Source organism: Chrysoperla carnea, chromosome X (assembly GCF_905475395.1).
Source record: "Chrysoperla carnea chromosome X, inChrCarn1.1, whole genome shotgun sequence".
Taxonomy (NCBI): domain Eukaryota; kingdom Metazoa; phylum Arthropoda; class Insecta; order Neuroptera; family Chrysopidae; genus Chrysoperla; species Chrysoperla carnea.
In genome coordinates this window covers 31,108,225-31,135,517 of record NC_058342.1, presented here as the reverse complement: position 1 = coordinate 31,135,517, position 27,293 = coordinate 31,108,225, and the positions used below count along the sequence as shown (strand labels likewise).

The 27,293-nt window shown below is 31.4% G+C and overlaps 2 protein-coding genes across 2 annotated transcripts; one reads left to right on the top strand and one right to left on the bottom strand.

Moving 5' to 3' along the window:
- Positions 1-1,058: 1,058 nt before the first annotated feature.
- On the bottom strand, positions 1,059-13,120 carry LOC123302691 (nuclear pore complex protein Nup98-Nup96). The gene is made up of 6 exons (XM_044885727.1): positions 12,745-13,120; positions 11,064-11,267; positions 6,637-10,738; positions 5,541-5,786; positions 4,470-4,882; positions 1,059-2,387 (listed from the first exon to the last, which is right to left on the bottom strand). Exons 1-6 carry the CDS (start codon positions 12,788-12,790, stop codon positions 1,906-1,908), a joined length of 5,493 nt encoding a protein of 1,830 aa, XP_044741662.1. The 5' UTR covers positions 12,791-13,120; the 3' UTR covers positions 1,059-1,905.
- A 3,634-nt stretch (positions 13,121-16,754) lies between these two features.
- LOC123302692 (major facilitator superfamily domain-containing protein 12-like) lies at positions 16,755-22,435 on the top strand. Its single transcript, XM_044885728.1, has 7 exons — positions 16,755-16,801; positions 19,161-19,384; positions 19,449-19,551; positions 20,177-20,676; positions 20,980-21,165; positions 21,531-21,793; positions 22,003-22,435. Exons 2-7 carry the CDS (start codon positions 19,199-19,201, stop codon positions 22,196-22,198), a joined length of 1,434 nt encoding a protein of 477 aa, XP_044741663.1. The 5' UTR covers positions 16,755-16,801; positions 19,161-19,198; the 3' UTR covers positions 22,199-22,435.
- The last annotated feature ends 4,858 nt before the right edge of the window (positions 22,436-27,293 follow it).

Here is a 27,293-nt window from a genome sequence, read left to right as displayed (position 1 = left end):
TTTTTTTTTTGCGCGAATGCGTTGATAATATCATCGCTTTCCAGATGTTTAGGAAAGCAAGCCCGAATAATCTTTCCTGCCCCATTGAGCGGGTTTATTGGCACATTCTGTTTTCAATTTGGCCATCCAGTCATTATTCATTTATAATAATTGATTCACTATCATTAATGAATCGCTGATATATCGGAACCACTCTTTCACTGCCTGGATATCGATATTCAAGTATTCGACACCTTAACATTTGGTTCATTGATAACAGAATCTAATGTAGGGGTAGTATGTAAATTGATTTCCGAAAGTACTCTTGTACCGATTTCGCTAAGATTTTTTTTCGATTTTTGGAATCTACATGGTTTGAAACGAATTTTTAAACAAATAAAAATGTTCCGTCCAAAAATTATCAGATGGGGGTTTAGTATGATATCAGGAACAATAGACTATTTAAAGCGATTCATTGTTTTTTTTATTTTAATTTTATTAAATCATAAGTCTATTTAGGTGATGGGCATGCTCATCATGCCCATATGGGTGGATCCGCCACTGACTGTTACTGATACACATTTAACCCACACAAATTACACACCCAGTGCTTAGCATTTTTTATGTACTATTTAAAACATTTTTTTCAAATTAATAATAGAAACGGGTCTATATCTGTTTTTGAAAATTGATGAACCGCCTCTGATAATTGAGTTGGTTAGCGATCAAAATGAATACCCTCAGGTTGAAGCAAATTTAAGACTTTTATGGTTTTCTCATGGATGTCGTTGTCAGAACTGGACCAAAATCGGTTCACTCAGTCAAAAGTTCTGAGGTAACAAACATTAAAAAAAAATACAGTCGAATTGATAACCTCCTCCGTTTTTGTTTGAAGTCGGTTAATAAAACATAATAAAATGATTATTTTTGAAAAATATAATATTTTTTTATTAGACTTTCATTACAAAATTTGAATTAAAAATTTGCTTAACTTGTAAAACTATAATTTAAAAAATATCCATAATTAATAAATATGTTTTATTTAAAAAAAAAAAATAGTTTTGAATTTTTATGCGCGAGAAAAAACTTTTTCGCTAAAACATTCAACACAAAGACGAAACTAGAAACAAAGTTCATTTTAAGAAAATTTTTATACATATTCAGGTTTTAAAAACCAAAAAAAAAAACTTATAAAATTACATTGGTATCGGAAAAACATGATTTAATAATTTTATAAAAATTGAAATCACAAATATCTTGTTCATTTCTTATCATCAACAAACATTTCAATCGTTAATCGGCACTAGCTTCCACCTTCGACCTTCGTAACATCCTGCGATTTTCTGATTTTAAATCGCATTCACATAATTACAGTAATGTTTGTTCATGTGAAATGAAAGATATCTTAAAATATGCGCTGTAGCTCATTCTAGGTCAGAAATATAAAAATATATATCAAAAGAATCTGGAAAACAGAGTGGCACGCCACAATTCAATTAATTCAAGTCAAATAAAATTCCTTTATCATAATAAAAACTGTATTTAACCTTATATTCTCATTTCAAATCAAAAACAACAATCGATTCAGAGTCCAATACTCGGAATCTCATAATTCATACATGCAAGAATGTCTAAAAAAGACTCTTGATTTTACGCAGCCGTAACAATAATAATTGGTCTGCATATTTTTTTGACCGTCTGTTCGTTAATTCGTTAACTTATCTAAATTTGGAAAGTTTTCTAAACCGCTCGGGGCCACTCTGTGGGACTTTTGACTTTTTTATATCTCTTGATCTAGAGTGGAAAGTCTCGTTCGGCACGAACAACGGACATAATTAATTGGAACAACTGGGCTAAAACGGAGATAGTCGTTGACAAAGACACACGTTGTGGGATGTTGGAATTTGAGGAGGTGGTGTGTGGACGTCATTCAAGAGACAGGACCGAAGGTAGATCGTGAACAGGTTGGTCATTGGTAGTAATAGATTCCTTGACATGTTTCTCTACATAAAAATAGATAACATCATGAATTTCTTCTAGGATATAATCTGGGGGCAAAGGTAATTTAGATGCAAGTAATGCGACTGTAGATAAAGGTGAAATATCATTACCTTTTACATTTTCAATAACAATTTTCACTAAATTGATGATATTTTTACAGATTTCCGCGATCATTAAAACCTGTTCGCACGTTCGTGTTTGTGTTACAATGATTTTGTTGCATATCGCTGGTAATTGTTGGGTGATGCGATCCAAATAATCGCGTATGTAGGTCACGTTACCAGTTTTGATTTTTTGCATGATTCGATCGATTTCTTGTATGAAATAATAAATAATTAAATGTAAATCTTCGTTGTAGCCGCCCATTATCATGTATTGTGTTATTCGTCGTAAATATTTGTAATTTTCTGCAAAACAAACAAAAATTTTGATTATTTTAATCACGATGCTATAAATGTGTAGTAATTCGAGTGTCGTCCTATTGAAACTATTGGATTTTGTAGCTTAGATGATTTAAGGGGTTAGAATTTTCAAAGAATCGATTTCCGGAATGTACATATATTTAAGTATATTCTCTGAAAATTTCAAGTCAAGTCGATAAATATTCACGAAGATAAACGCATGAAAAAGAAAAATTTTAACAATCTTCTTAGATATTTTCCCCAGGTACTAGTCGAAGGAATAAGATTTCTTCGATTAATACCTGTATTCATCTATCGACTACAGAAATTTTCTGGATTTTGTCATTTTAGATCATCCAAACCAGAGATATGGTGCTCTATACGTCTTTTTGTCCTATAATGTCCTATAAAGTTTTTCAACTTAGCGATGGAGAGAGAACTTACAGGCTTCAGAAAATATAAAAGAAAAAACAAATCCATGGAATAACTCGAGCGCGTCAGATATTAAAACTGTAATACTCCCATGTATCTTTATTCTGACGGGTTGGGAGGTGGGTGGGAACCGCCGGGAAGGGTTAAAAATGAAAATAAGATAAGAAGACTTTTTATAGAGGACGTTAAGTGGATCATAGCGAAAGACTGAAGATTTAGGAGGTCCTAATTAACAGTCGAAGTCAAATGTAGTTTACTCGTTACTTAACCTCACTTCGTCAAAGTTTTCAAAGTTTCGCTCTTCAATTCTTTTTCCTTGGGCAGATGCCTACTCTGCCTGCATGGTAAATCTGGGCCTGAATAATTTACATAACTGAATACACAGATATTACAAAATTATACGCTCTATTAACATTGCCCGCGCAAAACTTTTTCGAAAATTTTCAGATTATATGTTTTTCGGATTCCTTGAACTTTTCCCTTCAAAATAAAAGAAATTTGACTGCGGTCTAGTTAATAATTATAACAAAAAGAGGGGTATCGCAAGTGGGTATCTAGCACTTGGACCAAGAGTCCTCTTTGCCCTCTTTGAGAACGATCTGTTACCCAAAGACGAGACACGTCTTCGAGTTAGAACTGCTAGGCGGATGAAGCTATATAATTCTATCTAGGTCAGAAGCCACGCGGAGAGCCCACCAAGGTTTCGGATCCAAACATTCTAAGTCTGACGTCTTGCAGATTTCTGCAGGTGCAAATAGCATGTATGTAAGTTTCGTCATCCTCCATACAGACTCTACAAGTGGGATCTTTAGAGACCCCATGTTATGAAGATGATAGTGTCGTGTTAAGAGCCCCATCTTTCTCAACTGTGCTCTAGTAAGTTTCAAACGAGCACAGTCGAATGGCTTAGCTGTGGTTATAAACAGTTTGGCCTGCCGCATTCCCTGATTCAGTAAATTACGAAACATCTTGCTATGGGGTTGACAGGCTCAGGTGAAACAGAAGGTTGAGACGACCCTTCTCGTGCCAACGAATCTGCTGCTTTATCCCCTTTAACGCCAAAGTGACCCGGTATCTAGATCAACCTGACTGTGTTTACTGCCCTCGAGTTACTATTACTAATTTTTGCAATTTTGCAAGCCCTCCATTTTTTTGCGTCACACTTAAATCGTCAGATTATTGAAATGTACAATTTTTACCAATTATGTTGTATCCAATTGTAAATTGTTGAGGAAATGTTGAAGATCCAATTTTTGAAATTTCCAATTGTAACATAAAATTATATGTTGAGAATACGTTGATTTGATTGAGACTTCTAGTATTTTTTAATATTGAGATTATATATTATAAATTATACGATGACGCAGACGCAGAATAGATTATTGACTCAAGCGATTATAATTCTGTTTCCGTTGTTCTAAACTTGTATAATTACTGTATACTTTGTTCCAAGTTTGTATAATAATAATAATAATAATAATATTTTTCTACTGGGTAAAATGGGCAAGAATCAGTTTCACTATTAAACTATTTTTTTTTTTTTTAAATTATAAAAACTTGAATTTTTTCATTTTTCTTCATAAAATTTCTGTCAAAAACCTAGGGATGTTCAAAGGATTTGAATTGGATTTTTAGAAAATTAAAGAATTTACTTACTATTGGTCATTTCTTTAGGCCCCACATGGTCCCAAAATACTTGAACAGCCATCTCTCCATCATTTGCAGCAATAAAATGAGTTAAGGCCGCATTATATTGTCCATCGGACATTGCTTTGAAACCTTTAGCGTGTGAGAAATATTTAGGTGGAACGTATAACTCACGTACAACAAACTGTTCTTTTTCGATATAAACGATATCGTCTTTATCGATCGATATATTACGATTGATAACATTTACAATCATTTTACGACGTTCCGCTGTATTTTTGATATGAAGCAAAATAAATATTGCCCATTCCCAAAGACCAACACGTTCTAATTGCGATGCAAAACGTTCGTGAATTTTATCTTCGGCATCTTCACGTAAATGTACATATCCTAATGCTTTTAAATTTTCTAATGTAAACCAACTGAAAAACAAACAAAATTAATTGTTTAAATATCAAGTTTATATTTTTAAAACTATTTGAGGCTTTCTGAGCCAAAAATATACAGTGTATCCGCGGATAGAGGTAACTATACTTGTAAATTTACTTATTTTGAATTTTATGAAAAAATTTTGCTTATTCTGAAAAGTATATAGAATACACTTCAAATAATGTACAGGGTAGTCAAAAATTAGGAATCACTATTTTTCTTTCTGATAAACTACGCTTTCTTTTAAGTTGACAAAATGGTACTAAAAAAAGTTGCTCGCAATTAACAATGACTCAAAAATAATTTCAAGAAAATAGAAGTTACCTCTATCCGTGGACACACTGTATTTTGTTAGTAATAAACTTCAAACAATAATTTTCATTATTTTTTAGTTATATTTCCCCCGAAAGTATAGACAATAAGGAGAAAAGTAGATGCGTTATAAATTCGAACACGTTTTCTGAGCGTAGCTGTACTTAGTTTCTGTGGAAGGGGAGGATATACAAAATTGGAGCAACAGGGTTTCTGATAGCATCCGGAATATTAATATATAATCCTGATATACTGTCAGCCCACGGAGTTCAATTGAACTAGACGGTTGAAAGAAAATTTGTGTGTCAAGAAGTGAATTTTAGGTAAAATTTCGGTTACCTTAGACTGTAATCGGTTGGATCTGGTGTATAGTTGGCTGGATTTAATAATTTTTCCATTGGATAAGCACTATCGCTGTAAAGTCGTAACAAATGATAATATAAATCGTAGATTGGAACATTTGATTGAATTCTTTTATGCCGTGTATATAATGGTTTGGGCGAAGCTGCATAATTTTCATCTATAAATGAATTCTGATATTCATTTGTTATATCTGTTATCGTTAATTGTGATGGCGTTAAATACCTGAAACAAATTCATCAAATTGGTTAGTTAGAAAATGCAAAAATAGGTGCTGCGGAAAAGCCATGCGGGATTGTTAACGAAGCATCCTACAACAATTTTAAAATAGGCATTTTCTTCGTCAATAATTGCCCTACAACCTCTACATAATTATTAATCTCGTAGATGCATGATAAAAAACGTGAAAACGCAAAGTAAAAAGGGAATTTACAAACTGTAACAGTTGATTGATACAACCTAGATCAGTGTTCCTATACATCAAGTGTACCTATACACTGTAAATTCCTGTTTTTCGCGATAAAATTGTATTTTCTCCATTTTACCTGTATTTCCCTACTTTTTTTTAATCCAAAATAGTTTTTTCATACCTTTCCGACTTTCTACATTCCAATTTCCAAAGTATTTTTTCTTAAAAACTACTATCTTTCTTCTAATTATCGCGTTAAAAAAGCTGGACGGGTAATCTTATATATTATTTCTTTAGTCCGTATTTCCTGTCCACGCGATATCTAAAGACGAAAAATAGACTCACGGTCTAAAAATGTACTGCTTAGGAAAAAACAAGCTAGAGAAATAATATTAAGATTTAATTTTGTTCACTATGTAATTTATATATCATATATGTAATAAAGTTGCCCATAAATAAAAAGAAAGTAAATTACTATTGATATTTTTTACTAGCCTGTTTTTGGCCACGGATACTGCACTGTGGATTTCCTGACGGGTCGAGTTAGTTTTTTTTAATACGAAAATTCTCAGCCTGTACTACATGATGAGAAAAGAGGATGCATATGGAGAGTACAGATGAAGGGTTTAGGACAAGCGATTAATATAAAATTAAAAATCAACTTACCATAAATGAAGTGCATACGATTGAAGCCAATTTAAATTCTCGCAAACATTGATAATACCCCAAGTTTCATTTTTGGTAACAGCAATCCCCCCAAGAAGTGAATAAATTTTTTGTATATCCTTGCCAATATATTTATTTACTTTGACCAATTGCCAGGCTTTTAGCTGTTCTTTAATAAATTTTCGCAAACAACCGTTCGAACTCATTTGCACCAACAACAATGACAAACTTAGATTATTCTGTTCCAAAGCGAAGTTTGAGGCTTCCAATAATTTATGAGCACATATATAATCGTACATGGTTAAATTTTGTGGATTGTTTGTTTCCTTTGACCGTAATTCTTCTTCCATGTATGATTCGAGCCATGTCGAAAGACAAGACCGTCGTATGGAAGTTGTTAAATGATCATCAGGTGCCTCGGATTCTAATTCAAGTACTTCGCCCCATAATGCTTCAAATAATTTCCACAAATGAGCTGTATAACCGACAATAAAATTTTTACTGTCTTTTTTATCAACATTTTTGTAGTGTTTTTGTGCTATTTCGGAGTGTTGATGTAAAGCTTTAGGTCCTTGTAGAGGGAATGCATAGGGAAAGCCTTGATCCGGTTCGATATCACCATGCGCTAATTGTATATTTAAATGTTCCTGGATGTGACTTTTAAATAGATCGACATCCGGGTAACTTTCATTTTTGAAAGTTAAATGTAATAATTGAAGACCAAGTCCATTATTTGCACCCTCTTCCTCGAAAACAAAACTATTTTGAAATTTATTTAATACGAAAAAGTGATCACCTTTCCCAAACGATGTACGGCAATTCATACCCAAAGCAATTGACATATCTGTTATTATTTTAGTATCCCCAAACAATTCCTCATACTCCTGTTTATCCATATTCCCAATATCCGGAGTATCATCAAGTAAACTTTTTTCTGCATCCGAAAGACATTCTGGAGAAGTATCAACACTATCATAAACTAATTTCGAATAGTTGGTTACCTGAAATGGTTCAACTGGTTCAGATTGTTTAAAAATAACCGGTGATTTATACGTTTGCACCGATTTCTCTAAAACTTGTTGTAATTGCTCAGCGGATTCGAGTTCGATATTTGAATCTTGATACGCTTTTGTAAAGATTTCGTTAACGTAAATTTGTTCCTCGGTTAGAAAGTCGACGTAGGAGCTTGTTGTTAAAATTCGACCACTTGCTTGAGAACTGGCATCAGATCGATTATCATCATTGAAAAATGTTTGTTTCATGCTTTGCATGCGAGGACTAACAAAGATTCCCGAAGTCGAAGAATCTCGATAACCATTTAAATTTTCACTGGATTCATCATCAAGTGGTTCGTTAACCATTTCCATGATATCATCATCGGATGCAATTTCTTCCATACTGCTATCTCGATCATCCATCGATTCGATTTCATTCTCACAAATAATATTCATTGGATTCAATGGTGGAAAAATTTGCTCCAATATTTTTGATTTGGAAGAAAATACTTTCTCCAACGGTTTTTCGATTTGTGTCCTTTCTTGTCGTATTATATTTGAATTATCTTTAGGAATAATACCATCTTCTTCGTCGGATATTCCATATCGGGTAAAATGTTCGACTTCAAATACCCATGAGCCTGTTTCTGGTCGATAATCTACAAAAGTAGTACCATGACGTTCACACGAAGCCCGTAAAATATCTTCATAATTCATTTGAACTAATCGATCCACGTCAGTAATTGGTTGCATGGTTTCTTTATCACGTGGATAAACTTGATCTAATGTTATTTGCGCATGTCTGTTCAATTCATGTCCTAATGGTGGTTTATTTTCATCATTTACATAAATCACCAGTTCCTTCGTGCGAAAATGGACATGTTCATCGATGTTTATTCCCGCAACATCGAATGTATCTGGGAAAAATACGTTTCCATAACTGCGTCGCCCAATTGTAAATCCTTGAACAATACATCTTCCATCTGGTGTCATATTTTTAGCTAACTCCTCCAAGGACGGTATTGTGTAATATCCAGGACGCGTGCAGATTATTCCTGTGGGATTACTTGAATTCGCTACTTCATTCTCAGAATGAATGGAAGCAGTGTATGTATTTAAATCATCTCGAGATAATTCCAAAATCTTACTATTTTTTTCAGGTACAATTTTTGTGGATGTCAACATGGATTGTTCAGATTGGTGTGATCCAAATTTGGGTGAGGTTTGTTGTATTGGCGGTACTGTATGCCGCTGACGAATTTCCATTTCTGCCCGATCTAAACCATTTGTGGCGAGAATTTCATCATTTCTTCGATCTAAATCTTCAGTTCCACCGATGCTGCTTATTTCGCTGCTCGTTTCAAAACCACTTTCGAGTGAGATTTCGCTACCACTCGCTAGACTAGGTGAAGTCTCTAGACGAGGTGCATCATCAATATGTGAATCTTTTTGGATATATAATCGACGTGCATTTCGAGGATTTGCTGTAAATAAATTATCATCGGCTAATGTATCCGTGGATTCTATACCTTCGAATAATGTCCTCATATCAGAATTGGATGGTAACGAACGCATTTTAATCGGAATTTGTAATTGTTTTGATGAAAATTTTAAACTATCATCGGTCACGGATTGTATGTTTATTGGATTCGTTGTGTTAGTTACGCTTACGCCATTTTTATTTGGGGAAATTCTTTTGAGACAGTCAATACTTTGATACGGTTTTGTAATTGTTAAAATCTGATCATGTACATTTAAACCATTCAAAGCGGGAAACAATGATGATTGTTGTTGATTTTGTCCCAATAACGAGACCCCGAATCCTAACATTCCTCCTGAAACATTCTGTTGTCCAAATCCAGTAAATGGCATGCTTTGTTGAGGTGCCGTTGGCTGTCCAAATATACTATTCGTTGTTTTCTGACCAAATAAATTGGTTGCTGATTGTTGTTGGGGTTGATTTAAGTTCATTCCACCCATAAATACATTCGATTGTGGTTGCACCGTTCCAAAACCCCCTGTCGTTGGTTTATTGAAACTTGAATTATTAAATAATGAATTTGTTTGAGGTTGAGTTGCTCCAAAACCACCAAATGTGGGTTGAGACGTTGTTGGTTGCCCAAAACCACCGCTTGTTTGACCGAAAACGTTCGGAGTAGTTTTGTTGCCACCAAACAATGTTGTTTGTTGCTGTCCAAATGTATTAAATCCTGTTGAATTGGGAGGATTTAATGTAAACGTTCCTGTACTTGGTTTATTCTGATTTAATCCAAAACTTGTTGTGCTTGTGGCTGCACCAAAATTTCCAAAGGTATTTGTTGCACCAAATGTGTTCGTAGGTTGAGTGGATGGCGTTGAAAATAAACCGGTATTTTGGGCAGGTGCTCCAAACGGTTTCGCTTGTGTGTTACCAAATGGTGTAACTGTAGCTGTTGGTTGTGGATTAAATGAAAATGGTGATGCAGTTGATGCAACTGTTGGTCCACCAAATGCTGGTTTTTGTCCAAATAAATTTGTATTTTGTGGTGATCCAAACACTGAAGATGTTTGTCCAAAACCACCTTGTGAAACCGATGGAGTTGCACCAAATAACCCTGTACCTCCTACGTTTGTTGTCGTTGACATTTGCCCAAATAAACCAGTGCTTCCAGTATTTTGTTGTGGCCCTTTTCGATTTACCAAATAATCTTCGTATCGTAATTCTTCCAACGATTTAGTTTCATATTCTTTCATGAATGTAATACAGTGATGACGTGTTTGGATCTGATGTGTTTGACGATTTTTCATCATTGTGTCCGTTCCAGTGACCGGATTAAATTTGATAACAGTACCAGTTTGTTGATTCGCTTGATTCGATGAGAACGCTGATGTGCCTCCAAATAATCCTGTATTTTGGGTGGCAGTTTGTCCAAATAATGGGGTTGCTTGTGCTTGTGGCGCAGTTGATTGGGCTGATCCAAATATACCTGACGACGGTGGTGATCCAAATGTTGAGAATGGCGCTTTTTGTCCGAATGTTGAGTTCGCAGCTGATCCAAAAAGACCACTTGATGATGGTTGTTGGGGTTGGTTAAATAAATTGGTTGTTGAGTTTGGCGATCCAAATGCTGTAATTCAATTTCAATTTAAAATAATTAATTCATTTCATTTCAAAATTTCTGAAGTTTTGGGTACAGTAATGTCAGTTATGCCAATTTTTAGCTTCGTCTGTACAATAAAAATTATCATATGCCCAGAAAAAAAACGGTGATTTCGGAATTTTTGACAATATACCCGAAAACTATACATTTTAGAGAAAAAATTGGTTAGTCCAAAGTTTTTAGGCGTAAAATTTCTGATCGATTTGTACATATAAAATAATATATTGTATGCCGATTTTCGTGATCGTTTTTAATTTGAATTCTATAAATCGAGAGAAAAATTTGAGCTTACCAAAACCAGATTGAGGTTGAGCGGGTTGTCCAAAAGCTTGTCCAGGTGTTGTTGACGCAAATAAGCCAGTTTGTGTTTGATTTTGACCACCAAACATGGGGGTAGAAGGTGCCCCAAACGCAGTTGATCCAAATCCCGATGTGTTTGTCATCTTACCGAAACTCGATTGTCCAAACGGTGTCGATGTTGATGCTCCAGCAAACCCTATTGCCATTTTCAAAAATATTCAAAATTTCAGAAATTTAAGTCACAAAATTACGATGATTATTCCTTGAGCATAAAAATTCGTTAATAGAATAATTATAGAAAATTTTCGGTATATTTTTCGACATATCAAGTTAAAATCAATGTAAAACAAGTGAAAATAAATAATTGAGTTAAATGTTGAATTACCATATATAGACAGTGTTGATTCTTTGTTTTTTTTTACGTCATGTAAGTAAAGAAAGATAGCCACTCTTACACACAAAGTAATAAGAGTATCTTTCCTCTTCCTCAGTGGATATAGTAATAAATAAGCACATACATGATATTACCTGTATATATACTAAATAATATTTCTAAGCTAATTTTCGCCCTTACGGGTAAACAGTGATGTTTACGAAAAAATATTTCGAACAAATGTTATTAATTTTTGTATAAGAAACATTTTTTATACTTCAACTTTTGTTCTATCTCTAACGGTTTACAAGTTGAGTTATACGGACAACCGACAATGGGCTAATTAGGTGATTTTCTGAACAATTACACCAAAATTTTGTTGGTAGCACCAATATTTTTAATTTAAGCGTTACAAACTTGGGATTAAACTTAGTATACCTTGATATATTTCATATACAGGGCGTTCTGTTATTAACTGCAGATCGTGGGCCTACAGAATAAACTAATAAAGACGAAGGAAAAAGTTATTTACCAATTATGGATCTGAGCCCTAATTTGGGCGCTACAGGTATGACAAAAATTGATAAATTGATAAATTCACTGACTATCATTCGATAAACAGCAGCCAATGATAATCAGTAGATATTAGTAAATTTCATTTAATAATATTCAACTAAAGGAGGGATATGAACTGATTTCATTTGATTGTATTATTTTGAAATATTATCATTTTAAAAAAATATTTTGTTACCTTCGAAACTTGATGAGTCGAAACTAGCGCAAAAACGAAGTTTGGAGCTCAAGAAATCATAATATTGACAGGAGAAAATAAGAAAATACTTAGGCCTTCTGAGTGTTCACATATTGTTTGTTCTAAGACTGACGGATGAGTTAGTTTTGGTATTCGTGATTTTTGTATAGCTTTTAACTTTGTTGTATGAAGTTTAAACCCACCGTTTTCATCCATTTCTTGATTATTATAATTGCTTTTTTTTAATTTCCAAAAATAAAAACCGAAAATAGTTCAAAAAATTGCACAAAAAATTGCATACTGCATTGTCATATTGTAGACTTAAACTCAAATTGTTATAAACATCGGTCCCTGTGGTTACGGTTTCTAATCCTAAGCACACTTACTAAACGAGACGATTTTTTATGTGGTATCAACAAGTTGAAAAATAAATTAAAAACGGAAAATTCAAAAAAAAAAAAACCCGCTGAACTTTGTGCAACAAATATTGGGTACCCAAATATTGTTTTAAAAATTCTAGGAAATTTATTAAAATTAGTTATAACTTACCAAACGATGTATTTGGGGCAGGTTGAGTAAACGTTGGTTTGAACATTTTGTTATTTTGTTCGATTATAATTTGCGTCTTTATGAATTATTTGAATTTGATGGTTATGTTTTGACAGTAAGCGGTGAGTTTTACGGTTATAAGACCACATTCGATTTCGATTCCATTAACATCAAATTTTTTCTATTTTTCAGTTTATTAAATATGTATATTTTAAATTTAATTTTTCATTTTTATGTCGAAAGTTTTTGCTTGAAAATAAACACTTAAATTTTAATGTAATTTAACAGTTTAACACTGCGAACGCATTCGTTCGTGTGTTAGTGTTGTGTATATATATTATTTACCGCCTTGGTGTTCTTGGTGTGTGCAGAAGTAGATTTATAGAATCAACACACAACACCACATTCCAGAGACTTATAAAATATTTCATACTATTGTGCAATCTATTGAATTCAGAGATGAACATGGAATCAACATCTAATTTCACTGTATAATAGATTCTACTATATTTGAAAAAAGTATTTCAAAGTGTTGACTTTCCTAATAAAAAGCTATAAAAAAATATATTTCGGAAAAATAAACACGCTTTCTTGCCATAAAATTAAATTTAAATTAATTTATTTAAACTGTTTTTACTCTCGCAAAAACTCTATCAGCCATTTTGATGACGTAATATTGATAAAAACAAAACAGTCGTGTATGTAATTATTATATGTATAAATAAAGTTGAATATAACCTACAATTACGATGAAAGCAATCAATAAATTAGTAATTAATGAATAATATTTTTGCCTACATGATGTCACATCATTACAAAATGTTTCAAACAACAGTTGTTTATTTTTTTGTAGGGAAATTTTTTTACATTTAAACTTTTGTTTCATCGCTTATGGTTTTTAAGGTGGGTAAGATGGACCCAAGACCCAATTGAGCTATGTATTGCTCATTTACGAACTCAAATTCACTTTTTACGCCCTGAGCATGCTATAAAAATTTCAGTTTGATATCGTTTTTTGTTTTTGAATTATTGTGCTGACGGTGTCATCAATATTTCTTAGTGTAACAAACTTGGGAGTTCAATAAGTATACCTTGATATATATTTCATATATACAGAGTATAAATATTAATCGTCATAATTCTTACCATAGACTTCAATTTACTCGACTCTGATTACCTATCAAAGTAAAAATATGGGTCATGTTCTTTGTGTGGCGTCAAATTGACTCCCAAGGACCTTGCCTAGAGCACTAGCCCTGACCTCCCCCTCTGCCAGTGCACCTTAAGTTCTACTTATGAAAAATATGTATTCAATAGATTTGTTTTAATCTTGCGAGGGCCACTGCAGATATGGTAGTAATAAAAAGTCAATATGGCGACCACCAGACGCCATATTTGAAAAAAAAAAAATGAAAATCAGCAAACTATGTTAGTGGGGTCTCATTGTATCGGAAGGGTTTACAATTTTTTTATTGAAAGTGATACAACACAATGAATGAATAAATACTATCTAGTTGTACGATAAGAAAATAGTAAATAATAAAAGTATTAATTACTATAAAAATTCATTACTGAGATAACACAATTAATTATTATCAAAAATATCCATACATGAAGATACGAATTCATAGGACATTCAATACTTTTAAATAAAAAGTGTATTTACGTAAGGGCTAATTCGGCTAAATTTGGGGGCGGCAAAAAAAAACTGTTTCTAAATAAACATTGAATCATGAATCTTTGATTATACATGGGTTATACAATCAAAATTCCCATGAATTTATGAGTCATAGAGATACTATAAGATAGAAGTTACATAAATTATTGGACTTAAAAACTAGAATATCTATTATTTGACGGATGATTCTACTAAACATTTATGAGACCAAGCCTAAAATCGATTCAAAATATCACTCTGTATAAGGTAATTTTAACCCAAAAAATTCAAAAATCGGATATGCTTTACGATTGCGTAAATAGTTTCTAAGATACAGATCCTTATCTTACCAGACTATATATTCGAAAATACACAACCAATCGTAAAATGTATCCGATTTTTGAATTTTTTGGGTCAGAATTACCTTGTAACATGAGCTTAATCAAATTTCGAAAAAAAAAAATTTTGGATTTTTTCGATTTTTTCGAAGGGTACCCCTTTAAAAATTGCAAAAAATCGAGACAAATTGTTCTTTTTCGATTTGTTCAATTCGAAAAAATCGGGTGTATTTCACATTAGGGCGAGTAGTTTTCGAGATATAACGTTGAAAATCGATCCGAGATATCGTTTTTCTCTAAAACTACTAGTTCAATCCGCCAAATGAACCCGATTTTTGATATTCTGTATAATTTTTTTCTTCGATTCCTATAATTTTAGGGAACACTCCATATTATTTAATTAGTAATTACAAACGTAATTATTAATTGGGAGTATTTTGGCTTATCTATCTCTAGTATCTCTATGCTATATGACGCAAATGAAAATTGTTCTTTTTATATGAGGGTAGAAGACAAGTGTAAATAGTGTAGTAATAATGTTTTTACTCTATTGCTTAAATTCAATAGTGCCCATAATAAATAACTCTTTAACTATTGCGTTTCGGACGAAAGTAAAGGCGAAAGTATATAAAGCACTTTCGACTAATTTTAATGTATGTTCATCGAGTCACGGGCATTCTGTATTTGCACTCAGTATAAATAATGGATCACTATGGTACAAAAAGAACATACTTCATATGAATGACACATTGACTTTAGAGTTATACATAGACTAAGCATCGCCTATCTTTCGTACAGTGAGAAACGTGCCAACACATGAGGTAATAGGGTATTCTACTATTTTTGAAAAAGTACTTCAAAATGTTGATTTTGCTAGTAAAAAGTTACCAAAAATTTTTTCGGAAAAATACACACGCTTTCTTGCCAAAAACTTAAATGAAATTTTAAACCTTTTTTGAACTGTCAAAAACGCGGGCATCCAATTTGATGACGAAATAACACAAATAATTTTGACAGATATATTCATAGACATCTGGTTATAATAAATATAATACTTATTATCTATGGATATATTATACCCAACTGTCTACACTGAACTAACTGATGGTCTATGGCTCATACTGACATGACATCACAGCAAGGCTTGCCCGCGTTTTAGTTCACGTGATATATACATAGTTGAAAAATTACGATTTTTAATTTTAATATTTTAAAAGAAAAATGTGTTTTTATGACTCGAAATCAGAATATTTAAGTATATTTTTACATAAATTTTAACTTTTTTCAAATTTCATGATTTATTTTTGACTAACGATAATACCCTATTGTTTACGTCAGCTAAGGATATTTATTAAAAAAATACATTCATCAAAGGAATGGAGGAACATTTATCAAAAAAATGTACATTTAATATAGCGACATTTATAAAAAAAAACATACATTGAATGTTAAATTTTCATATCACAAAATTTTTTGCATAAAATATTGTGATTTCACTGAACTTTTTCGCTTTTTGATTTAAAAAAATACTTATTACGTGTCACTTTACATTTTTTCTTACGAAGCTACAATGGATTTGACCTAAGCAATTACCTCAGATGTTGGCACGCTTACAATCGTTTGACAATCATTCTATGTAACTCTAACGTCAATGAAATGACATAAAATATCAAATATGACGACTGATTTTAGTCATGTGCTTTCAAACAAAAACATAAATAGAGCAAATTTTAAAACGACAAATCTGATAAAATTTTATCATAAAAACTAGTTTAAATGTTTTATAAACGATTTTATTTGTTGAAACTATTCAACCATCTGAATCTGAATTATTTATATCAAATATTGAGGTTAGAAAATCAAAACATAAGGTAGGTAAGCAAAAAATTCAAAATATTCAAATCATTTTCTTTTTTTGAATTTCATTGTTTCAGATACTGCACAATCACAACAAAATTTAATTCAAAGGAAATCTTCAACGTATATTCAAATCCATTCAAAATAACGTAATGTAATGAAAATTTAAATTCAACAATTTAATCCAACAATCATTTTTTATAAGGTGAGTTCAAAAAAATAAAAATATATGCCATGTTTATCTCAAATTTTTCTTTTCCGAATTAGATAAAACTCATGCTAGAAGGTAATTTTGATTCAAAAAATTAAAAAATCGGGTGTATTTAACATTTGCGCGAGTAGTTATCGAGATAACGTCGAAAATCGATCCGAGATATCATTTTTCTCTAAAACTACTAGTTCAATCCGCCAAATGAACCTGATTTTTTATATTCTGTATAATTGTTTTTTCCGATTGCTATAATTTTAGGGAATACTCCATATTTATTAATTAGCAGACACAAACGTAATTATTGCAGTGATGTCAGATAGCCCAATAAATCTGGATGTCGCTAAAAACTGGTATCCTATGACTGTTTTTGTGTGAATGTACCATCTTTTTTTTTCAAATATCCAGCTTTGGGGATATTTGGACCCTGAAAAAGGATATGTATACCAAGAAATTGGTACGTCTGACATCATGTAACTGAAGTTTCGACTAGTTATTGATTGAAAATTATTTTAAAAAAATTTTGTGTCCGTCCACTAATTCCGTTAAAAAATGATTCCTTATTACGTCCTTAAGAAATAACTATAAAGGTATTTTACGATTGAGAGGGCCCAACAACTCCCTAAGTCACTTTGAATATTAAAAAAACCTTTTTACTGGTGTGACAGATATTTTGGTCAAGTTTCGAAATCCCGCGATTTGACAGTTTAAAAAAGGTTTAAAATTTTATTTAAGTTTTTGGCAAGAAAGCGTGTGTATTTTTCCGAAATAAATTTTTGATGGCTTTTTATTAGCAAAATCAACATTTTAAAGTACTTTCACAAAAACAGTATAATACCCTATTATAGGTCCGTTGTCTACAATTAAAGCTCGAGGTCGTTGCAGTTGGTTTTCCCTACAATTAAATAAATGAAAATAAACTAAAATATAATATTAAATAATATTTAATAATAATTTTGTTTTGTTTAAATAAAATAAATATTTTATAAAAAATACAATTATTTGTAATTTTAATGAATATTCAAAATATTTTATTCAAATGAATCATTTTCAAGTGTACATCTGTTCAATAATAGCGTTCATGTTAGTTTAGTTGAGTGTTCATTATAAATAATTATAATATTATGAATATTATTATTTTATTGATTAGCTAATCACATTCACACATTTATTATTCAATGTCAGTGGTCAGTGGCGGATTTAATAAAAAACTTCAGACTACAATGAATTTTTTTCTGTATTAAATTACAGGAGTTATTTTTTATTTAAATAGGTTTAGTATCATGTACTGAATGTAAAAGCACGAAATCCATACAAAAAGAGGCGAGGGAAGTGCCTTCATTTTAAGGAAAACTGTTTTGGGCTATATCTCCATAACCGTGTACATGAGACCAAAAATGGTAATGACTTTTATTGTAGACAATTAAATTTGGTGTCTTTTTTTTGTAAAACTTATACGACTATGACGATGTAGTTATTAATAGGGTATTCCACTATTTTTGAAAAAGTACTTCAAAATGTTGATTTTGCTAATAAAAAGTCATCAAAAATTTATTTCGGAAAAATACACGCTTTCTTACCAATAACTTAAATTAAACCTTTTTTGAACCTTTTTAAACTGTCAAAAACGCGGGCATCCAATTTGAGGACGTAATATGGGTATCACTATACGAAATAACACAAATAAGTTTGACAAATATATTCATAGACATCTGATTATAATAAATATAAATACTTATTATCTATGTATACATTATACCCAGCTGTCTACACTGAACTAGCTGATGATCTATGACTCATACCGCTATGACATCACAGCAGGCCTTACCCGCATTTTAGGTCACGTGATATACAGTATTAAAATTACGATTAAAAAATGAAAGAAGAAATGTCCTTTTATTTTACATAAATTTTAACTTATTTCAAATTTCATAATTTATTTTTGACTAACGATAATACCCTATTGAGAATTTTTCCTTGCATTAAGTTACAGGAGTTATTTTTTTCTAAAAATAGGTTGATTATTACGTAATGAAATCTTCAAAAAGGCTACATATTCCTCTTTTTTTATCATAAAATTTGGTTGGGATTGAATTAATGATGGCCTGGGTAGATCTAATTGGAGAGGGGGTGTGGGGATGGGGTATGGTAGAGAATAAATAATAGACTTTCAAATAAAATAATATTGTTTTAATCATTTGCTGAATCATAATATTTAAAATTAATTGTTTTGTAATAATTTTTTGAAAATAAATTCAGATAATGGGTATTTTATTTCTAATCAAATAGCAACTAATTAACTCAATTCAAATCAAAATTAACTATTCGTAGTTACTGTTACTTGTGTCGTTCGTAGGTCTTGCTTGCATCGGTCGACTATTTAATTTTATCATAATGGCAGACACATCATATCCAGAAATATGGAACGGTGTTGCGTGTACGACACGTTTTACGTACGCAACTGGTCACGTTTTAAATGATATTTGCGCTTCGATGTGGTTCACATATCTACTTATCTATTTTAATTTAGTTTTGGATTTTAATCCTACGCAATCCGGAATTGTTCTTCTTATTGGACAGGTAAATATTTTTGTTTGTATTTTGCCCTTCTGTTGTTATTCCGTTTTTGTTTTGTGTTTTATAGATTGCAGATGCATTATCTACGCCTTTTGTGGGTTATCAATCTGATAGGAATGATAATTTTTGGATGTGTCGATATGGGCGTAGAAAAACATGGCATTTAATAGGTATGTGTGTTACAAGTGTAATAAACTAAACTTTTTAAATTCGACTCCCCTTAAGCCTAAATCCGCCTCTGATTTCGTGACTTAATTAAGTTCAATTCAACTGAAATTGGTTCGCGTACTACTACGGGAGTCCTACCCTAAAAAGTAGGGCTCACTTCTCCAAATATTTTAACACTATTTTTTCTCAAAGGAGTTTGCGCTCTAATTCTTTTTAAATGAACCTAATTTATGAAAGTAGTCTCAGTGTAGTAGGTCAATATAAAATAATAAAAGGGCATTTTTATTTGGATCGCATTTTAATTTTTTTGTTTGTAAAATTATTTTGTTTGGTACTCTTTATAAAGTGAGAATTAATCTTGTATAATGGTCAAATTTTTGAATATAGTTCAGTCTCCCTATTTGGAAAAAAAATTTTTTTAGGGTACACACTTCGTAACTATGAGGGATGGGTTCGAAATGTTATCAAAAACAGAAATCCAAAAAAGATGCACAAAAATTTTGAAAAAAGCGGTTTATTGACTGAACCAATATGCTTTCCGGATTGAAAGCGTCTAGTAATTTTTGTGTAAATAAAATATTTTAATATATTAAGTGAGCTTGAACTTCATTGATTGATTTTTCGTAGGAACAATTTGCACGTTAACAACTTTCCCGTTTATATTTGGAAGTTGTGTCGGCTGTGAAGAAAGTGATACATGGGCTCAACTTATTTATTACGCTTCATTTGTGATCGTATTTCAATTTGGATGGGCGGCCGTCCAAATATCACATCTGTCACTGATACCTGAATTAACACCCAACGAACATGAGCGAACACGTTTAACTGCGCTACGATATAGTTTTACGGTATTCTCAAATATTTTGGTATACTCTATAACATGGTGGTCGTTGGGTGTAGACACTACAGGTGATGGACGTGTCTCACCTGCCGATGCACCAAAATTTCGTCGAGTTGTTTGGATTGGATTAGTTGTTGGTACAATATGTTCCACAATCTTTCATATTGGTGTACGCGAACCAGATAACATTCTTGCAGAGTACAACGATGCAACCCGATTGAATATACAAGGTCAATCGCCACGACGTACAATTAAAAATGTATTTCAGGACGGGAATTTATATTTGGTAGATATTTTTATTTTAAATCATCCACAGATCTATAGATCCTTAAACGTTCAATTTTTTTTACTCTGTTTATAACCTTGTTAACAAGCTCACAAATTTTTGTTAGTTTTGGATCAATATTATCAATCTCATACAGGGGGTCCTAGAAGAAACGGACAATCCTTGTTGCATCAGGTAGAAAATAAAATTCTATAAATACCGGAAATTGTGGGATTGAAAACTAAGAAGAGATAAAAATATTGATCGTTTATGGACTGCTTCAAAACATATTTGTTAATTGTTAAAATTTTTCAATAATTTCAGGTGGCATGTGTTTACATGTCGACTCGATTATTCGTGAACCTGAGTCAAGTGTTGTTACCATTATACTTACATGAAACGCTCAAACTAAGCGCTCAATTATTAGCAGTGATTCCACTTTGTGTCTACCTCAGTAGTTTTGCAACATCATTTGTCGTACATTCATTGAACAAGGAATCGGGCCGAAAGGTAAAAATTACTAACATTTTTCTCTTGTAATCGCATTCTCGATTTTTCAAGCTGCCATAACAGACATGGCCAAAAAACTAAAACTTTCATTTTTGTAATAGCCACGAATGCTTAAGCATGAACGACATGTCTCTAGGTGCTCCAAATTACTCTTTTAGAGTTCCGAGTGAACTGGAAAACTTTGAAAATCACACAGAGTGAACCATTTTAATGTATTGTGGCTAATAGCTTGTTTTTTAGTTAATGATCCACCCTGTATAAGTGAAGTTTGACATTCTACAAACTCTACGAGAAAAGGATGTTATTTTTTGGTCTGGCAGATTTTAAACTCTCAAATTATAACCTAAAAATTTAAATGTTCATAGATGGCGTTTTTCGCTGGTGTTGTGTGGGGTGTAATTGCATGTTTCTGGATGCGTTTTCGTGACGGACCAAATTATCTTCACTATGAAATATATGGAGTGGCAGTTTTACTTGGGGCCTCTGGTTCGATGCTATTAGTGACCAGTTTAGGTTTAACAGCTGATTTTATCGGAACGGATACGGATCGTGGTGCATTTGTTTACGGTTTGATGAGTTTTTCCGATAAATTATCAAATGGTATTGCTGTTATAATCATTCAACATTTGTAAGTAACTATTTATTAGTATTCTATGAACTCGCCCATGATGGATATAGTGCATTCCTACAAAGCCGATGTTTACAAAATATATGACGCCCTGACCAAAATTTCCACTTATTTCGTTATATTCCGAAGTTGATCCCTTTTTTGAATAAGACGAGTGGATTATTTATTAATATTATTACATCGAATAATTTTCTTCACATTTTTTATAGACACTCAACGATTTTCCCCGAATCAACATACTATCGAGATGCGTTATGTTACGTTTGTGGTGGTTCTGCAGTATTTGGCTTAATTTCTATAATAATATTGCGTACAACGAATTTAGGACGTACGCATTTATATGAAAATTTAAATGAAGATCCTGTTCCACGGCCTCAAATTATTAACGAAACGATTGATCATTAATGAGCGACTAATTTAGTTTATAATTTGTATGCGCATTAAACTGTTGCGCATGTCACACCAATCTAGAAGAATTTATTTTGTTTTTGTTGTTGAATTTATTAGTTTTAAATTTATTTATTTTTTTATTATTCCGACGTAATTATAAAGGGTGTCCAAAATGAATTCAGTAAACATGGATGGTACTTTAAATAAAATTTATGGCGATAACAAACCATAGAAAATACTCGACCAATCGCCCCCATCTAGAACGTATTTATCAATTCTTAGTTCTCAATTGTCGTGCAATTGTTATTAATGATTTAACCCTTCGTCCATCGCGTGGAATTTCAACAATTAACTCGATTAAATGTTTGTTTTCACCTTTTTTTGTTTTTTAATTATGAAATATGTATAAAGGTCAGAAGCTCAATTATTAAATCTCGAAATTAAAATTTTAATTTTAGTAGTCTAAATGCGGCGTTCTGATTCTATTACGCTATCAAAGTCTGGTAGTTGATTTGAGCACAGCCTTATCACATACTCAAGTTAATCGTAGGTCCATCTATGTTCTATTATTTGAACTATATCTAATTATGATTTATAAATTATTCTATGTCTTATTTTTGTTATAAAATTTGTGATTATTCATCTACTTTGAGGCTACATTATCAAGATAATTAATGTTTCTGTGCGGAAGCTTCACGCGATGGACGAAGGTTTGAATAACTTGTATTGAACCCAAACAAATACAAAAATTGTAAGAAATGAGTATAAATTGTTTTTGGACACTCTGTACGTGGTGTTTTGAATATAGATAATATCATAAAGCTACAAAATCATCACCAAATGGTTGATCTTTTAAATGCCTACAATTTTTTACTTTTTGAACCTCTCTCAAGGCGGTCAAGAATTCACTTATTGCGCAGACATGCACGTGTTTATACAATAATTCAAAATATTAATATAGCGATTCCTATGCTTTTAAGCCTCTATGTTATATAACCTCTTTGATACAGCTCTATGGTATTATCTCTATGGTTTTGAACGATTTGAATGAATAATTTTGACGAATCTCAACAAATTTGAATCTATTAAATGTATAATTTATTTGATAATTTATTTTTGTTACAAATATATGAATAATTTTATTTCAAAGTGTCAAATCTACGTAATCAAGTGCCTTGCCCTTTTTTTTTTAAATAGAGAGTGGCCCTCGAAAAAGGACATTGAAGTCTATTTTTTTATCCACTCTGTATTAAAAATGTGTTCTTTTTAAAATACTGAACAGTGGTGAATTTCGAAAATTTAAAATACAGTAAAAACTCGTTATAACGATATTGAAGAGACCTAAAATTATGATTCTTATACAAGGTGGAACATTTTAATCTATTATGGATAATAGCTCGTTTTTTAGTTAACCAATAGAAAAATAACTGAGACAAAAGTTGTGAACATTTCGGAAAAATTTTGTTCAACAATTCAATTAATTTTTGGAAAGAAAATGAATGAGTCTTAAATGTCCCTTCTGCTAAGAAAAATGAAAAGTCGAATTTGGAGCACTCCAATTTAACAGATAGATAGCTTGCCTTTAGAAAACCAGAATTTATTATTTCTTCAGAGAAGTATGATTTTAGTAATCATCAAATGAGCCCTAAATTCACCACTGTCAGTTTCCTAATTTTAAAATGATTTCAATAACGTGCAATTTTTTTTATTTATGTAAAAATTTATTTTTTGAATTTTGTAGAATTATCTGTGATCTATTTTTAATAAAATCATGTACAATTCTTAACATTTCGAAATTATTCTAAATTCCCAAAAATATTTGATTATATCTGTTTTTTGAGTCAGATGGATTTTTCAAAAAGAAAAAGAATTTTTTATGGGTAGTTTAAATTTTACCTCAAATTTGAAAAGTATGACCTAAATTCCATACTTGGGTTAGTAAAATTGGAAATAATTTGGATGAGCTAGAGCAAAAATAAATTTTTTGGATTTTGATGACGAAAATGACGATTTGAACAAAATTTTTTTTGAAACCGACTAATTTTGGGCCAAACTTTTCATTTTTGATGTTCTTTTATAGCTGACAATCAACTTTGTGCGAAGTATCGGAACCAGGACCACACTATCTTCAAAACTTTTATAGATAGGTTAAATCTGACCACAAATTTGAAAAGTATGACCTAAATTTAGTATAATTCCATACTTGGTTTATTAAAATTGGATTTAATTTGGATGAGATAGAGCAAAATAAAATTTTTTGGATTTTGATGACGTCATAAAGTTCAAAAATTAATTTTTTTCATAATACACCCAAATTTTATCCGATTTGAACGGAATTTTTTTTGAAACCTACTAATTTTGGTCAAACTTTTCATTTTTGATGTTATTTTTTAGCTAACATTCAACTTTATGCGAAATATCGGAACCAGGACCACACTATCTTCAAAACTTTTATAGATAGGTTAAATCTGACCACAACTTTGAAAAGTATGACCTAAATTTAGTATAATTCCATACTTGGTTTATTAAAATTGGATTTAATTTGGATGAGATAGAGCAAAATAAAATTTTTTGGATTTTGATGACGTCATAAAGTTCAAAAATTAATTTTTTTCATAATACACCCAAATTTTATCCGATTTGAACGGAATTTTTTTTGAAACCTACTAATTTTGGTCAAACTTTTCATTTTTGATGTTATTTTTTAGCTAACATTCAACTTTATGCGAAATATCGGAACCAGGACCACACTATCTTCAAAACTTTTATAGATAGGTTAAATCTGACCACAACTTTGAAAAGTATGACCTAAATTTAGTATAATTCCATACCTTGTTTATTAAAATTGAATTTAATTTGGATGAGATAGAGCAAAATAAAATTTTTTGGATTTTGATGACGTCATAAAGTTCAAAAATTAATTTTTTTCATAATACACCCAAATTTTATCCGATTTGAACGGAATTTTTTTTGAAACCTACTAATTTTGGGTCAAACTTTTCATTTTTGATGTTATTTTTTAGCTAACATTCAACTTTGTGCGAAATATCGGAACCAGGACCACACTATCTTCAAAACTTTTATAGATAGGTTAAATCTGACCACAACTTTGAAAAGTATGACCTAAATTTAGTATAATTCCATACCTTGTTTATTAAAATTGAATTTAATTTGGATGAGATAGAGCAAAATAAAATTTTTTGGATTTTGATGACGTCATAAAGTTCAAAAATTAATTTTTTCCATAATACACCCAAATTTTATCCGATTTGAACGGAATTTTTTTTGAAACCTACTAATTTTGGGTCAAACTTTTCATTTTTGATGTTATTTTTTAGCTAACATTCAACTTTGTGCGAAATATCGGAACCAGGACCACACTATCTTCAAAACTTTTATAGATAGGTTAAATCTGACCACAACTTTGAAAAGTATGACCTAAATTTAGTATAATTCCATACCTTGTTTATTAAAATTGAATTTAATTTGGATGAGATAGAGCAAAATAAAATTTTTTGGATTTTGATGACGTCATAAAGTTCAAAAATTAATTTTTTTCATAATACACCCAAATTTTATCCGATTTGAATGAAATTTTTGCCACACTCCGATGATCCCTAATTAGACTGATTACAAAGGGGATTTAAAAAAAAGAAATGCAAGCAAAATTGAATAAATTGTTTTTATTAAAATAAATAGAGATATACCGATACCGCTCGTTGAAAGTTTGATTTTGAAAAATTGTTTGTTGTACTGTGATTTCGAACATTTTGTTGGTGTATTTAGGCCTGTATTTGAAAATTGGAAAAAATGCCATTGTTTTGTTTTGAAAAATTTGAATTTTGTTTTATAATCATGAATTATATAAAAAAACCTTCATCGAGCAAAAGCAAAATCAAAACGTAGCTCATCGTGATCGATATTTTTTTGAATATCGATATCGATCCAAACACAAAAAAATAACTAAAAAATATAACGGCCATCAATTGTTTTTATTGTGTTCATATTTCATCGATTCGAATCTAGATAGACAACGAAAAATAAACATATTGATTTTTCACTGCTTTGTTTTAAGGCAAAATATTTATTAGTTGTGAAATATGAAACAAAATAATTTCTATCTCGAAATATTTTTGTGTTTTTTTTTGGTTTTTTTTTTTTTTTAATTTTTTTTTTTTGAATGTAATTAACAATTTCATAAGATTTATTCTCACAAGAGTCTTTACATTTACATTTTTTTAATTAGGATTTAGAATAAATAATCTCATTTTTATTTTCATGTGATTTTCATTTTTAACCTCAAACTTCAAATATTGTAAAAAACCGGTTTTAACAATCTACATGGTCATTATATCCGATATTACATTTATATAGATATTTCTATCAAGAATTATTATCTTTCGAACGAAATGTTTCTAGGATCATTCATTTGGTGACATGGACTTCTAAAAATATCCTTTTCCGACGAATGAGGGGCCCCACGATTTGTAATAGCTATCCCTGTGATTAAAACGTCACTGTTTAAAATAAAGTGAAAAGGGGCGACAACATTTAAGGGGTGTCGAAATTTTAAAAGTTTAGGTAATTTGTACGAAAAGGGTGCCACGTTGATTTACGAAGACTAAAATAAATGGGGAGCAAAAGGCAAGCATTTTTATGAAAAGGGGGCGACACACAAGACGAAGGACGCCCCGTTGATTTACGAAGGCTAAAAAAAACGACGCCTAATATGATTAAGAAGACTATATTTCGTTACAAAAAAGGCGTCTTGCAATTGCTTGGGTCTAGGACGCAATCACCATGAAATCCGCCACTGACGGTTGTCAAATTTTAAGTGTATCATTTTTTAACCCCCGAATTGAAAAAAAGGGGTGTTATAAGTTTGACCGCTATGTGTGTGTGTTTGTCTGTCTGTGGCATCGTAGCGCCTAAACGGGTGAACCGATTTTAATTTTATTGGTTTCGTTTGAAAGGTAATTTAACGGAGAGTGTTCTTATATTTGTCTCAAGTGCGAGTTAAGGGTTCCGTACCCGAAAAATTTGTCAGGCGTTTTTTAAATTTTGAAAATTTCACTTGTACTTGATATGAAGAGTCATGAGGTTAGATTTT

Coding starts and splice junctions, on each gene's coding strand:
- LOC123302691 (XM_044885727.1), bottom strand. CDS start 12,790: ATGTTCAAACCAACGTTTACTCAACCTGCCCCAAATACATCGTTTG. Junction 11,268..12,744: donor TGCCCCAAATACATCGTTTG/GTAAGTTATAAC, acceptor AAATGGCAATAG/GGTTTGCTGGAGCATCAACA. Junction 4,883..5,540: donor CCAACCGATTACAGTCTAAG/GTAACCGAAATT, acceptor TTTGTTTTTCAG/TTGGTTTACATTAGAAAATT.
- LOC123302692 (XM_044885728.1), top strand. CDS start 19,199: ATGGCAGACACATCATATCCAGAAATATGGAACGGTGTTGCGTGTACG. Junction 19,552..20,176: donor AAAAACATGGCATTTAATAG/GTATGTGTGTTA, acceptor GATTTTTCGTAG/GAACAATTTGCACGTTAACA. Junction 20,677..20,979: donor AGGACGGGAATTTATATTTG/GTAGATATTTTT, acceptor CAATAATTTCAG/GTGGCATGTGTTTACATGTC.